The 17,222-nt window shown below is 32.6% G+C and overlaps 1 protein-coding gene across 3 annotated transcripts in view; it reads right to left on the bottom strand.

Annotated features, from left to right (window-relative positions):
- FSTL5 (follistatin like 5) overlaps positions 1–17,222 on the bottom strand; it is an 862,438-nt gene that overhangs the window by 63,037 nt on the left and 782,179 nt on the right. For all 3 annotated transcript variants that reach the window (XM_044680057.1, XM_044680058.1, XM_044680059.1), the window contains 2 exons: positions 14,808–14,957; positions 963–1,070 (listed from right to left, as the gene is read on the bottom strand). In XM_044680057.1, coding sequence (XP_044535992.1) covers positions 963–1,070; positions 14,808–14,957 — 258 coding nt within the window. The remainder of the gene's footprint in view (positions 1–962; positions 1,071–14,807; positions 14,958–17,222) is intronic.

The following is a 17,222-nucleotide window of genomic DNA, read 5'->3' as shown; positions in this document are numbered from 1 at the left end:
ATCGAAATCACATAAAATATACTCTTTCCTTTTAATGATGTAGATCAGTGATTCCCAAAGTGGGCACCACCGCCCCCTGGTGGGTGTTGCAGCAATCCAGGGAGGTCATGATGGCCACAGGTGCATTTATCTTTCCTATTAATTGCTATTAAAATTAAAAAAAATTAATTTCCAGGGGTGCTAAGTAATTTTTTCCTGGAAAGGGGGTGGTAGACCAAAAAAGTTTGGGAACCATTGATAGATTAATGAGGAAAGAATATGTCAGATTACTCTAAAGCAGATTTCCTCTTACATACAATGATAAACATTTTGAAACATCAAATGAAAAAATACTACTATAATATCGGTTTAATAATGGACCAGTTTTCTTAGGGATATTTACTTCTATACATCAATTACTTAAACAAGAAAAAGATGAAAAAGAACCAATAAAGTTATTTGTAATGAAATGAGAAAAGTAGTAATAAACAAAATGAATTAAAAAAAAATAAAATTACTCATACTGTCTCTGCTGTACATCTTCAGTCAATAGTTTCTTTGAACAATGGCCTTAGGTTAAACAATTCAGAGTTCGGTGAATAAAGTTAGATAGCCAGGTTAGTATTGTCCTACCAAAAAGACTGAGAAATGGTATCAGGTGGCATTCTTTAGGCAAAAGGTAAATTTTTTTTGTTCCTGAAGTCAGGAAGATCTGCATTCAAATCCAGCTCCAGTCACTTATGGCCTATGTGATCCTGGACAAGTCATTTAAGCACTGTCTGCTTCAGTTTCCTCAATGGTAAAATAGGAATAATAATTAGAACTTAATTCCCAGGGTTGTTATGTGGATCAAATGAGATAATATTTGTAAAGTTCTTAGCACAGTGTCTGGCATAGAGTAGGCACTTAATAAATGTACATTCCTTTCTTCTCCTTCCCCCTAATGATCACGATCTTTACAAAAAAACACTAAATATACTAACCTGTAATGTTGGTGAGGTCTTTTCCATGTTTCCCCAGCTGAGCACCCATACCTGGTCATGTGATTTGTCATAATGTAATTTCACGGGGACAGGATCTGTGCTAACTGCCTGTTATGGAAAAAAAAAACAAGTCTTGTATTAACTTGAGAATTGTAAAAAATATTAACTAAGCAGTAGATTGGAAATGATTTCAGAATGAGATCGTCTAGCAGCTAAATTTAAACAATAAAAACACAAGTCAGGTATCTAATAGGTGAAGTTACTCTCTGATGGATTTTGACTCACCATACTTTAATCAAACATTCATCCAGCTTCATTATTTGTACATGACATAGATATATGCTCACTCAACAACTGATTAAATTGTGTGCCATACAGGTGCTCATAAGAAAACCTGGAAAAAGTGGTTAATCAGTCAAGTGTTTACTTACTATTTCTAGATTTTATTCACTTAATGAACATAGGTGAACTTCTTCAGCTGAACTTTAATCCTTTTGAGAAGGCAAAGGGAGTAATATATTTCAAAAAAGCTTTCAATTTCCCAACAAATGCTGAAAGGGAATCTTGACGATGCATGGTATTAGAGAGCAAACACTTCAATAGGGCGCCATATCTCTTTTAAAGTGTTTCCCAATCCAATTCCATTAATGAGAAGCCCACCATTTTAGGAAAGAATTTCTTGAATTATACCTGCCGTGCAGAGATTTGTTTTTCAGTTAACATTTATAATATGAGGCTTTTAATTTAAAACCTGAAAAGAAATTACTACCATGAAGGTGTTATTTGAGCCACCCTAATTGTGAACTACTACTTCTACAGGTTAATGCTATCTTTTTTTTCATTAAAAGTAATTTCCTAGAGCAGTTACTTCAATCTATTTTGTACACACATAACATAAAACAAAATGTGTTCAATACAAACACCTCTCATTTAAGATTAAAAGTATTTACGGCAAAGACAGGGCTGCACACCCTCAGCAGATTCTCCATTTTCCAATTTATAAATTAAAAACTTCTCAATGGACTAGTGAAGGATGATCTACAGGAATCAGAAAAAATGGTGGTGGGTGGAGCTTCACATTGGATTATATGTAAGAAAAATGGAATTTGATGCTGAAAATATATATTTTTTTTTTTGCAATTCTCCAGTTGATTGTTTTAAGAAAACAGATATCTCGGGGCAGCTGGATGGCTCAGTGGATTGAGAGCCAGGCCTAGAGACAGGAGGTCCTAGGTTCAAATCTGGCCTCAGACACTTCCTAACTGTGTGACCCTGGGAAAGTCACTTAATCCCCATTGCCTATATCTGTAACAAATAAAATTAATATAGAAGGATATATATAAAAGATATTAGGATTTAAAAAAAAGAAAACAGATATCTCTCCCAAAACATGCATGAAACAATTCTCTTTCCAAAGTATATTCTCCCAAAATAACAGTTGAGAACAAGGTAATAATGGTGATTTTGAGGGATTTTGCAAATTTTTTTTTAGATTACTGGCAATTAAATAAGTAAAGAGAAAAATACATGCTTTTTGGCTTTAATTATGAAGCTACAGAATTATTTAGTAAACTTGACCAATTTTTTGTTTGTTTATTACACCATTGCAGCTATTGTTTATTCTGTCTTTTGCCACTGCTTTCTTAATCTCTGTCATTCCACTTAAATTATCCTATTTTTCTATTATTTTAAAAAATCATTAATCTTTATGGCCCAATAACATTTGATTCCATTTTTAAATCACAGATCATTCAGTCATTCCCCAAACAAGGGGGACTGGATAATATATTCAATTATATATCACTTTTAAAAATCTACCTAATATTCCCCACGATACTCTGTTTTGGGGATTGGTGCTAGGAAGAAAGGATTACAAATATTTATTCAGTTCTTTGATTTTTCTTTTGTGCACTGGGCAATCATCTTAATGCCATTGTTGCAAAAGGTATGAGTGATTTCCAGAAATAATGCACAGAAAGACACTCAGCAATTTCCTTAAGGCACAAAATATAGAAGAAAGAATAATAGATACATAGTCACAAAACCCAAGTTCAAATTGCAACTCTCTTATTTACTAGCAGTGTGCCACTAGGAATCATATCTGAACATCAATTCTATTTTCTACAAAATATCAGTTAGCTAACAAAAATTTATTGTTTCAGCTACATGTCATACACTTTACTAAGCACTAGAAGAAATGCGATTTAGATATACAGTCCTTAGTTTAATAGAGGGATAATACATCAATATGGGTTAGATATATAAGTAATAACAGTTGCACTATCCATATTAATGTTTTTTTTTGTGAAAAATACCATGTAAAATTAACATGTGCAATATGAATATTAATTATGTTATTACTATTATTCTGGATTCTTCTCCCCCATTAATATCTGGGTCCAGATCTATGGATACTGTTATTTATATGTGACTCTAGACATAAGAAGTATGAGCTATTAAAACTGGGTATGGCAGATGAAGACAGGTGATAATTAAATGATTCATTTTTACAACTAGTAACCATTAAAGCATGATGCTAAGGAGACAAAAGTCATACACAAGAATCAGTGCTTGACAGAAAGAAAAAAATTGCTCTATAGCTCCACTTGGTCATCACCCAATTATTTTTTATCCATTCATAAAGCATCCCAAAGGCTCTTTTTTTTTTATAGCCCTCACCTTCACATTGATTTGTTAGCTGCTTTGTCAATGGGTGTGTTTGGATTTACTTTAAATGCCACTTTTGAGAGTAAAGAAGTGGGAGTGTCATTTCTGGCCTCTCTATCTCAGATGATAGAAAGGAAAGCCACACGGTGTAGAATGCAGCTTAAAATTAGCTTCCAAGTTGATCTTGGCACCTGCCAATCAAGAAACCTACCTATAAGTTTCCAAGACTTTTATTATAAGGTACTAGTTGAGATACAGGTGAGAGAGAGAATTTCAAGAAAACTGTCATTTGTGAAAAATCAGATAATTTTAGAAGAAAAAGGGATCTTAGAAGATTATCAGATTTAATTTTCTCTTCCACAAGTTCATAGAAAGAGTAAGTTTCAGAACAAGGATATAAGACTGGGTCTTCTCACTCCAAATCATATCCTTTTCCCAAATTACACAACTAAAAAACAAAATTAAAAAAAAAACAAATAAAAATCCATTAGATAAGACAATAGGTAATCACCCTGCTGTTTATAACATTTATAGTATCACAGATTTAGACGAAGGGATCTTACACATCTTTGGGACCTCCATAGTGTTCATGAAACTGAGGCTCAAATATCATAACTTCCTGGGTCACACAATTATTAAGGGTCTAGGGTACAATTTGAAACCAAGTCCTTTTAAAATCAAGACCAGACTCCTAACTACTATGCCATGTCATATATCAAATAAACACTACTATTCATTCATGACAGAGTTGGAACAATATTTTTTCTGCTTATTTGTTGATTCATTCTTTTCCCTCTATACATTTCTTCTTTGTGTCATCATATAATTTTGCCCTGCCAAATTAGAAACACTTAATTTTCTTAAACTGTTACTTTTATTTTTAGAATAATATTCTTTTATACAATAGGTTGTGAAAGGGGCAGACAATTGGAATTAAGTGACTTGCCCAGGGTCACAAAGCTAGGAAGTTTCTAAGGCTAGATTTGAACCCAGAATCTCATAGGCTGGTACTCTATCTACTGAGTTACCTAACTGCTCCAAAATATTTAATTTTTCAAAGCTGTTACTGTTAAAATGTTTAAAAACCACTTTAAACTTATCTTTAAAAGTTGTTCCAACACTATCCATGTTGGACCATTTACACAGCAATAGCTAAATAATACCTACTTTGCATCTTTAAGAATAGCTGTTTAGTTTGGGTGCCTCTTAATTCTATTGAATAGAGATAGCTGGGCATAATAGTCTCCTAGCTTTGTAGTTAGGAAGACCAGAGTTCAAATCCCAACTTTAATACTTACTTAATATATGATTACAGGTAATTCACTAAGCTAACAAAAATGAGAATAATACTTGTAGTATTGCAAGTTTAGAAAGTGGTTGTTGAGTTCAAAAGAGATAATGTATGCAAAGTGCTTTGCAAACTCTAAAACTCTGAAACTTACAAAGCATTTTGCATACAGTATCTCTTTTGAGCCCAAAAACTTTTTTGTAAACTTATAATACAAATTCCAGTTTTTGTTTACTCTCAGCAATCTTGAAGAAAATAATTTCACTCAATTCTATTCAGAGAAATACAAATAGCAAAACCAAAAAACTCAAAAGCTCATATTCTTCCAGTCAGATTATCCACTTTTAAGAAAGTGAGCAAGCTCTTTTGGATAGGTGTGGTGGTGATGATGAGGGTGACAATGATGCTGATGGATCTCAGGTTTCAGTCTCAACATTATGGAACTATGAGGCACAGCTTGATTATCAGTGTGTCAAGGAGAGCACCAGCTGGCTAATTAAGTGAGCCTAATTTAAACTAATGATTTGGATCCTCAAGATAATGCACTAATGGCTGGATGAGACTGCTGATGATACTTAAGAATACTCCTGAGGTGTTACAATAGGCCTCTGCTGCATTCAGGCAGAACTTGCATTTGCTTCTTAGCAGGAAAAATGAGGCCAGTTGTTTACTGGTTGTTTCTTCTTTGTACAGCAAAAACACCACCTGTAGGAAAGTCTTTCTCAGTCGATAATTTGTGGAAGAACAATAAGTTGCACTAGTCAATGAATAGCTAAGGCAGCAACTGGCCAATTTATACCAATTTACCTGTGTATTTACTTTAAGCTTTTTTTTTTTTTTGGCTGGTGAGAAAAATAATTTCAACTTCACCACTGAAAACAAACATGCCAGTGTGTCCCATATAATAGTATATTATCTTCAGTCTTCTTTATTCTTAAATTATCGAGACAAATAGCATACTCTTATTCCAACAATAGCATAGCAGGTATTCTATTCATGTTTTAGCATGTTTGGGGAATGGTAGGACCTTTTACAAATTCATTGACTAAAAAACACATCCCTTTATCATCTGTTATATCCATTTTATGTAGGACAATGACGGTACCACTTTTTTGGAGTAGAATTCAATATAAAACACTCTTAATTTTCTTTCTCAAGAGAAAGGGAGAGAGAGGCTTGTTAAATTTCTTTGAAATCAAATTCTTGTCGATTTTGCTAAATATGTGATTCATTTGGATTTTGGATCTCAGTTTTGTTCTTTTAGACCTGGAGGAGACCTTAGTCTAAGTCCTCCCATATTACAGCTGAGAAGAAGAGAGGGTAAATGATCTACCCAAAGTCACATAGGTATTAATCAACAAAACTGAAACTAGCAACAAGGTGGGAACATTCGGCTACATTAAGTGACTTACTTCATTTCAACTACAGTAAATATCTTTCAAAAATATTTAGAGTTTGAAGGAGACAGAGAAAGGGAGACAGAGACAGAAAGAGAGAGACAGAGAGAGGTAGAGAGGGGATATAGAAAGGACACAAAAGAGAGGAAAAGAGAGAGATAGACACACACACACACACACACACACACACACACACACACACAAATACACACAGAAAGAGAAAATATTTGTTTGAAGGCAGCCAGGGTATAGTGTATAGCTAGTTTCAAGGGTCAAGTAGATCTGGGTTCAAATTCCAACGCTGACAAATAAAAGAGTTTCCTATACCAATCAAATCACAATTCCAGCAAAAAAAAAACAAACAAAAAAACACACACCAAACAAGTGGTATTTCAAAAAACTTCTATTTAATATTCTCAGATTGAAAACATACGCTAAACTAAATGGATATAGTTGTCCCTCCCTATATCACAATTCACTTATCATGGCTTCACTGTATTACGGGTTTAAAAAATATATATACACACATATATATACATAATATATATTATAATTACAATCATTATAAATATGATATATTTTATTTATATTAATCATAATTATAATATAGACTATAATATAAATTATATATAATACAAATTATATATATATATATATATATATATAAAATTCTGTATCATGGAGTTTTCACTATATCATGGGATTTGGAGGATGAATACCATACTGTACACAATGAAAATGCAGGACACTGCTACCACTTGCACAAGTTTGCCAAAGTGAGATTGTGCACGGTACACTATTGTGTGTGTATGGTATGAAAAGTGACCAACCACCGTGTTGTGTTCTGTATCCTGGGTGTTGATTAGCTCAGTGTTTCTAAGAATGTGGGAAAGGTTTATAAGAGAGTGGGAAGGATTTATAAAGCCTTAAAAATATATATGTGTGTATATATATATATATACACATATAATAAAATAAATATAATTCTGTTACTTTGTGGATTTCCACCTATTGCGGGGGTCTCTGGAATTCAACCCCCAGACAGATGAGGGATCACTGTATATCAAGTGTTGGTAAAATATGGTCTTATGAGAGGCCTTTGAATTTGGCTTGGAAATCTGACCTTCAAAAGAGGAAAAACAGAGAAATTGCAAAATACTCGATATTATAATAACTTTCAATTTTCTAGCATCTTTGTTTACTATGGAAAATGAAAGGAGAGAAGAGATGAGGAAAGAAGAGAAAGAAGAGGAAAAAGGAAAAGAAATTCCTTAAAGTAGACTTAAAGGTCATGTAAGCAAAATATTTGTAATGAAAAGAAATTCTTTTGTGCCTTCATAGGCTTCATATTAAATGATGTCAAATATAATTTTAAAAGCTTTGTATCCTAGTGAATAAAACTGATTCTGAATGAAAAATAATCTTGAAGGTATTAATTTTTTGTGATTAATTGGATTTGAGAATGGATTTTTAAGAAGCAGAGACATTAGTATCATTAAAACTCATCCTTAAGAAACTGTATTTGAAACTCAGATTTTATTTCATAGAGGAAAAGAATGTACTCTTTCCTGGAAATGACTACATATATGGAACTCATTGACTTCTGAACTAGAGAGAGTATATGGTTCAATTTTGACTGTGTAGTTTAGGAAACTGAGTCTAAAATGTCAAAGTGACTTACCTAATGTTACTTAGCAGTAGTAGATGATCTGAGATTTCTCTTCAATGCAAAGAATTAAACAAACAAAGATAATGTCCTTGTTCCTAGCACTCAGAACAATGCTTTATTAGGGTAGGTACCTCTTAGGACTTCTTATCTTTATGTAACCCTGTTCCAAGCTAGCCTTCGAACTATTTCCCAAAAAAATATTTCTTACTCCTCTATCAATTATGACATTACCCTGCTTAAAAATATTTAGCATCTCCTTAATAGAGTATTTGCCTTAAGAGGCAAATATTACTATTTCATATGTCTTTGAAGAATGATATTTTTAATGTATCTAAGTAGGGCATTTGCTTAGCCTAGACCCTAGCATGTGGTAGACATTATCTCAATATCTTATCTAATTTTTATCTTTATTTATTTCTGAATTGAACTGCCTTACTCAGTAGGACCAAAAGAGGAGGTATGAAAAACACAAAAAGAGACTAATGTAGAATTGGCTTTGAAAGTGACATCTCTCTCTTGAAAACAAGTATGCAAAAAAAAAATAATAAAATGGCTTATTGGCTTTTTGAATAACAACAAAAGTGCAACTGGGTCTACATTACATGTACTTATAATGGATAATGTCAGGAAGATAGAACTCTAACCCCTTATACTTGATTGGATTTTAGTGATAGTGATAGGTTTAAGATAATCAATATTGTGATTCTAAACTGATTAGTATAATTCCATTATATCTTAATAACAATTAGTAGAGTTCATGATTTTTATAAGGATTTCTAACTAGAGCATCCAACCCCTCCCTAAGTTAGCACTTCCCCTCTATGATAAGATGCTAACCATTTGAGTTTCATGTCCAGATATGGTGCAAGTATGCACACCCTTCCTTATTTGGAAATAACCATCCTCTACCCAGATTGAATGAGTCTGAGGTAATTGTCATCACTCTTCTCTAAATAAGGGTACTGTCTTGTGATTTGACCTTTAGACAAATATGAGTTTTCCTAAATGAACTAACCAATCAGCTGTGTAGTTGGGTAACAGTTTCTAAAAAAGGTCTGTATGATATGTCATAAACCTTGTTTGGAAATATTCATTTTGTTACTGTCCTAGCATATAAACCAGATCTCTACTGCCGAGCATTTGTCATTTGCTGGTTTCTAACTATGTAATTACACGCAATGGCCAAGTTTATCTGGGAGACTTGGCCCTCTTCCAATAAACTCTAAAATTCTACCTAGACTTGGAGAAATTTGGCTTTTTGACTTTATTTACCTAAATTGTCTATATCAGGGTGGTGGGTAAATTTCTGCGACAGTAAATACAATTAGATTCCATTAATTCATCTCCAATACTAAGCAACTGAATAACAAGAATAAAGAAATTGGAAGGCAAAAGTTACCCAGAGATTAAAATAGGAGTTTTGGGAATAGTGGAAATTCAGGGAAGCAGTTGTAGAGGTTTAAGAATAGTAGATAATAATTTTGAAACATTCATGTGTTAATGAAGGGTCAATGCTGAATTTGAGGATTTGGAGACACTATAGATAAGAGTACTAAAAAAGATCAGAGGTTCATAGGATAAAAAATTGAGAAATAGAAGACTAACGTGTTTCCAGTCTAACCCCATTTTTATAGATGAGGTTAGGGAATCTGAACAAGTCAAGACACTAGAGGCAATGATAAGAGTCAGAAAGTAGGGTTATTGTGAATGAGACAATGACACAAGTGAAAGGATACCTGGTTTTTAGAGAGCAGGATTTTAAAGTTGTGGATACTTAATGTGGTAAAATTCTGAATAAGTGATTGTTCCACCATGACCATGGTACAGAGTAGTTATTGTTTGGTAGAAATGGAAAAAGTCTGAAGTTGAGGATACTAAGGAACTGAGTGGTCTAGTTGTTTAGGAGCCATCAACATGAATATTGAATATATATAAAATATATCAAGAAAATTAATTTTAGAATAAGAATGCTGATTTTCAGCACAATGGCAAGCAGTATAGAAGATGTGAAGATTTTAAAGTATGGAAATATTTGAGATTCATTAATGGAATTACCAAAACTCTAAAGTAATTATGTATGTACTTCAAATATAATTATAAGAGTATAATCATTTCTAAGATTAAAATAATTCTTCAACAAATAATATTAATTTAAGATTCATGAATAAAATGTTATCCTTCCTGTAAACATGGTTAAGGATTTTGATTTAATGGTGTTTTTTATGGTATGTTAGCAAAAGTCTTAACTCCAATTTTGAAAACAATATTGATTCATTAAGAATAGGTACTTCATAATGGTGGGGTTTTTATTTGTTTCTGAACATATGCTGGTAAAATTTTCAAACATTAAACAAGCTATAAATAAGCATAATTAAAAATTAATGTCTAGATCATGCTTTTTTAGTGCCTAATGTTTGAATTTTTCATTTAGCTTAAGAGCCATATCCTCAATTAACTAATTTTTCATTAGAGCATAGATAAATCATCTATTCTATTGGTAGTGTGAAAATGCAAACATTAGCATGCTATAAAAATGTCAGGTGCATAACACAGATTTCTGTAATCATTTATTCTTATTTAAAATTATTTCTTTTATGTAAATTGATAATTTAAAAATAGTTCTAGTCAGAACAGGTTTCCAGGTTATTGTGTAAATTATGATATTTTCAATCATAATTACATGGATTAGGATTTATTTTGTATTACCTCTTATGACTTGTTGATGCTAGTTGATGCTTTAATTAAAAAATTAAACTTTTGTGATTATAATAGACAAAGATGCATATTTTAGTGTCCAGCATTCCTATTAATTTGAAATTTGAACATATTGTGGCAAATGGCTGTCAATGGATAATGAGCCTGCCTTTGTATCAATTTTTAGACTCTAGTAAGATATAAATATATGAAACAAGTTAGAGGTATTTTTGAAACTGAATTTAAAGAACTCAATGGCTGTTTAAATGTACCTACAATTTGTATTTGTTGACAAAAGGCTGTTGACAATCCTAAAATGTATGACTGTAATTGGTTGACTTTTGTTGCCTCAAAAGCAAAAAAAACTAACTCTTCTTGGTCCAGTGCCAACAGTGTGAGACACTAAAAAAAATGTATGCGAAAGTACATTATATTGTCCATACTTATGCCAATTTTAAATTTACAGTAGAGTATGAATGCCTGTGTATGGGATCATTAGATAGTGTTACCTCTTTTAAGTGGATAATCATAGGTATAAGAACCTTTCGAAACCTTTATTTTAGGATAAGGAGGAAATGGTTTAATTATTTTAGACCCTAAAGTCAAAGAATCAAGTTCAACTTCAGATACTTATTAGCTTTGTAGAAAGAGGCAGTTTTTTAGTTTTAGTTTCCTCGAATGTGAAATAAAAATGATTATGGAAGATGATTCTCCAAGATTGTAAATGGTGAAGCAAGTGGCAGTCATATTTGATATTATTCTTGAATTTCCTCATTGAGAGTTCCTTGTATCAATTAAACCATTGGTCCAATTTCTCTTTTCCTTTTTCCATTCTATCCCACCAAAATACCAATGTATATTTGTCAGGGCTTTTTTTTTTTTTTTTTTTCTGAATCAGATGAGATAGTGAAACATCAGTTTTGTGCAGGAAGTGATTTCAGAGGTCAGCTAGCCCAGTTCTCTTGCTATATAAGATCAGAAAGAGGCTTAATAACTTACCCAATGTTTTCTCTGACTCTCAAGCCTTTGATCTTCAATCCATCTTATACACAGCTGCCAAACTATTCTCTCTAATGTGCAGGCATGCCTCAAAATTTTAGTGTTTCTCTACTGCCTGTAGACTCAAACATGACATTCTTACACTGGTAATTAACAGCTATAATTGATTCTTAACTAGCTTGCCAACCTTTTTGTGTACTCTAGGTTAAATTATACTTTGAAAGATAAGGAACAATGTAAATTTTAGCTATGATCTGGATGTCAGTTACAATACTTGTGATTTCTTCAGTTCGTAATTTAGAGACCAATTAAAATGAGCCCTATGGTTGCTTTAAAAGTCTATTTTGATTCAAACATTATTTCATAGAGCTAGAAAAAATAATGATAAAATTCATCTGGAAGAACAAATGCCACAAATATCATTAATGAAAAAATCTAAAAGAAGTTGCTTAGAGATACCAGCTCTCAAAAAGTATTATAAAGAAGCAAACATCCAAATAGTCTGCATCTGTCGAAGAGACAGAATAGTGGATTAAGGGAATAGATGAGACCATTAAAATGAAGTGGCAAATGACCATAGTAACTGTGTTTCGCAAACACAAAGATCCAATTTTTCATAGAAGAAATCAATATTCAACAAAAACTACTTGGAAAAATGGAAAAGAATATGGCAGAAACTAGGCATAGACCAATACTTTATGCCATATACCAAGGCAGAGTTAAAATGGATACATGATTTAGAAATAAAGGGTGATATACTGTAAACAAATCAGGAGATCTTTGAATAGTTTGCTTGTCAGATCTATGGATAAGGGAAGCATTTATGTCCAAACAAAACATTGAGAATATTATACATTGTAATATATATAACCTTACTACATTAAATTAAAAAAAATGATTTTACATAAACAATACCAATACAACTAAGATTAGAAGGGAAAGATCAAACAGAGGGGATTTTCATAGTGGGTATCCTTGATAAAGGCCTCATTTCTCAAGTATATAGAGGAATGAGTCAAATTTATAGGAATACAAAGCATTGTCCAATTGATATATAGTCAAAGGATATAAACAGGCAATTTTCAGATGAAGAAATGAAAACTACCTATTAGATAAATGCAAATTAAAACAACTCTGAGGTACTAGGTATAAGATTTAAATTAATATCTAATAACTCCAATTATTATATTTTATAAAGTTTATTAATAATTACTTGAAGTAGAAAGAAAATAAAATAAAAGAAATAGAAGTTCAAACCTATTTATCTAACAAAAAATAAACCCACATGTGTAGATCCTCCTGGCTGGCATAAAGCCGCTTTCCCAACCATGATCAGGGGAAAAGAGAATAAGAGGAATGGAGCTACACAAAACTTTATCTCCAAAATGTTAGGAAGTAACATGAGAATGAAAGTGGGATGCTGGGATTTAAAGTTGTGGGGAATAGATTCTAATTACACATAGCTTACATCTATTAGACTGGCTAATATGACAAAAAGGAAAATGTAAAATATTGGGATGTGGCAAAACTGGCACACTAATAATACACTATTGGTGGAGCTGGGAACTGATACAACCATTCTGGAAAACAATTTGGAACTCTGCTCAAAAGGTCACAAAGCTGTGCTTATACCCTGACTCAGAACTGCTACTAGAAGGTCTGTATCCCCAAAAGATCAAATATAGGAGGAAAGGACATACTGGTACAAAAATATTCATAGTAGTTTGTGTGTGTGTGTGTGTGTGTGTGTGTGTGTGTGTGTGTGTGTGTGTGTGAATGTTGTCCATCAATTGGGGAATTGTTGAACAAGTTGAATCATATGATTGTAATGGAATACCAGCATGCCATAAGAAATGATGAACAAGATGATCACAAAAAAAAATGTGGGAAAACTTATATGAAGTAATGTGAAGTGAAGTGAGCAGAACCAAGAGAATATGGCATGCAGTAACAAAGATAATGTATAATGATTGGCTGGGAATGACCTAAGTATTATCAACAAGGCAAGGATCTAGGACAACTCCAGGGGAAGCATGATGAGAAGGTGAGCTTATCTACTCACTGCCATTAGAGGAAATGACAGAGTCTGAATGCAGATTGAAGAATATGATTTTTCATTTTATTCCCCCCTTAAACTTTCTTCTAATGTAAGCAACATGTGTCTTCTTTCACTACATGATGAAAGTGGAAATATGGAAATGGGTAATAACAGCTATAACATATATCATATTATTTGCTATCTTGGGAGGGGGAGGCATAGAAGGGTTGGAGAGAATATGGATTTCAAAATGTCAGAAAATTATTATTAAAAATTATATCAATATATAAAAATAAATGGGAAAATGCCTATTCTGTTCCTTGTGGCTATAAAGAATTTGATGAACATAGTAGGTCCATAATAAATGTTTGTTAAATTGAATTGAATTCAAGGATTGTGATTTCCTGAATTTTCTAGAGAAATCTGTGAGATGATAATTGAGATTAAGAATCTAAGATCTAAGAATAGGTTGCTGAGATCTATTTTCCCCATCTATACAAAGAGGGATTGTTTCATTCATTGCATTTGTATCTGCAATGCTTAGCCAAAAGCCTGGCAATGAAGAATTTAATAAATATTTGTTGATTGGTAAATTGGTTGAGTAACAAAAAGTTTCTTTGAAAAAAAAAAAGTCTTGATAGAATCTTGAGTTTGGAACAGGCCTATGGTAACCCTCTCCCCTGCCTCTCATTATGTGTATGGTTTTGCTTCTTTTCAAATAAGAAGATATAGGAAAAAAAGACAATGACTTCATAAACTGTGCTGATAAGAAACTTGTGAAAATAATAACTAGATCTGTTTTCCTAAAAGTAATTTATATTCAAAAGAAATGCAAAATTTTAAAAATATTTAATTCTCAAGTGAAATTAGTACTTCCTAATGGAGTAGTATAGGGGAAGAAAAGAGAGATAAGACTTTTTATACTCTGTTCTCCCAAATATATCATATGCCCATCAGTGTAATACATCACAGGTTTTCAATGCTGTCCATTGGTAAAGGCAATTGTAATAACTCAAGATCATTCAATGCAATCTAAATGAGAAATCATCTTTAAGGCAGATTTATTTCTTGGAAACTTCAGAAAGGGTATTACCTGCACAACTTTTTGAGACTGCACATCAACAATGAGTATTCGGTCCAGAGTAGGTTGAGTTACATAAATGAACTTGTCTTTGATGTTGACAGCAGAGGCCCATACACAGCGCTGAACTGTGTCCCCTTCAGCTTGAGGACAAACTTCATCCTGCAATCCAAAGGAGAGAAGGTAAAATGAAGTGCAGACACACAAAAGGTGGTTGTGGTTGGTTTTCTTCCAAACTATTCTTTGGTATCATGTATCTTTCTGCATCACATATGAAAAAAAAGTACTGTATCAAAATGAAGAAAGGAAATTGGTATCTGACCTATACAAAGAGCTAAATTTATGCTGAAGTCAGAATGAATGAAAACTTTAAAATAAAAAAAGTTATATTTTTCTAACCTTCTCCTATATTTAAAAAAAATTATTGTGGATTTTATTAGCAACTTTTTCTCCTAATTGTCCAAAGAGTAGAAATTTAGCAATCGCTTCTGGGGAGAGGAGTATTTAACATTCTTAATTTCTTATATGTATTTCTTGAATGCATTCTGTTTGTTTGGGTGTTTTTGCTTGCGTAGCAAAAGCTTTGAATTATAATATAACAAGAGTGGTAGATGCTTAGATCAAGTACCTTCTTTATGGGGCATAATTCTTGAAAGGATGTTGAGCAACAAACATGATCCATGGGTTTTACAGTCATGGCTACCAATTTTCTAACTATTAGTGCAATTTAATGTTGAGGAAATACTAGTTTTATTTGGACAGCATGGGTAACCTTCTCGTTCTACATTCAATTGATCAGGGAAAGAAAAGAAATGTTGAGATCCAACTTTTTACCCATCTTAGCCACCAAAAACTTTAGGAAGAAAAATAAATTACTCTTGTCCCAGTAAAAATAAGAACTCTGCAGGCCAAAATCACAGTCACAGGTGGAGGGAGGGTAGATAAGTTTCCACTTTCTAGTATAGAGAAACAAATGTGTTGAAATAATCATGGGAACTAGCCTTATAAGAACAAGGCTATTTTCTACCCTTTTCTTCCTGCGAAGCTCTTTTGTGTATTTGGTTTCAAGTGTGAAAATGAGAAATGTGGCATATGTCCACATTAAAATATAAGAACAAGCAAGTATCCCAGGAGAAATAAAGAATTGACTACCATATCTCATCTCTCTCTAGAAAAAGCTTTATAGTATACTGGATAGAAAGTCAATTTTAGAGTAGAGAGACCTGAGTTCCAAATCAGACTTGAATATATTATAAATTTTGTGACAGTAGGAAAAGCATGGGAAGCAATTCTCTAAGTCTATAAGTGACAGAAAAATTGTTGATTGGCATCACTGGAGGGAGATTTCATGCAAAAATTTCCTCAAACTGATGCATTAGATATACATGTCTCATAAAATTGTTTTTTAATGCTATATTTAATTCTTCTTGTTCTGTTATAAAGCAGCATTATTTCCTTGAAGTGCCTATTAATATGTATAGCTCCACATCATATATAAAACATACATATATACATAAACTACATGTATTTATGTATCTGTACATACACTTATGTGTGCATATGTGCTTAAATTTTCACTGACATGCTAGACAGCTTATAAATATTTAATCCATGTATGTAATCTCTCAAGACACCTCCTGAATTGCAACCATACTTGTCCAATACAATGTGACTATTATCTATATTCCATCACAACTTCATTACAGGATATCTACCTACTATGAGGGGCCCATAATGAAGTGCTTTTCATATTACATGGATACCAATGGAAAATGTAGGTGGTTATCTCATTAGTTGTTCCTTGCATTCACTATCTGAGTGACACATTGATTTTCCATACATTAATGACGACATAACTATTATATGCAATATTTTAAAAAATGTTTTATAGTCTGCTCACTCACCATGTGCTTCTCCACTGTCCTTTGAGAACATACAATTTTCAAAAGTACATATTAAGAAGCAGCTAGGTGGTTCAGCAAATAGAGAGCCAGGACTGGAGACGGGAGGTCCTGGGTTCAAATGTGGGCTCAGACACTTCCTGAGCAATTCACACAACCCAGTTTCCTATTCTTTATTGCTCTTCTACCTTGGAAACAATATTTACTATAACTTCTAAGAAATAAGGTAAGGTTTGCTTTTTTTAAAGTGTATATTAAAGGGGAGAAATGGTAGAGTGAAAATAGTACCAACTGAGGAAATCAGAGATCTTAGCTTCACTTTGAATATTTCATTTAATATCTCATTTTCTTCATTGGTAATATAAGAGGAGTGTATTAGATGAAGTCAAAGGTCCTTTCCTGGTCTTAATCTATATGATAATTATATTGCATTCTGCATAAGTTCTACTAAGAAATTCAATCAGATTTTAATATCAACAACAAACTCATTAACAAATTGAAGAATTTTTAGGAGTAATGTGTCTTA

This window comes from Gracilinanus agilis, chromosome 6 (genome assembly GCF_016433145.1).
Source record: "Gracilinanus agilis isolate LMUSP501 chromosome 6, AgileGrace, whole genome shotgun sequence".
Taxonomy (NCBI): domain Eukaryota; kingdom Metazoa; phylum Chordata; class Mammalia; order Didelphimorphia; family Didelphidae; genus Gracilinanus; species Gracilinanus agilis.
This window is presented reverse-complemented; position numbering and strand designations above follow the sequence as displayed.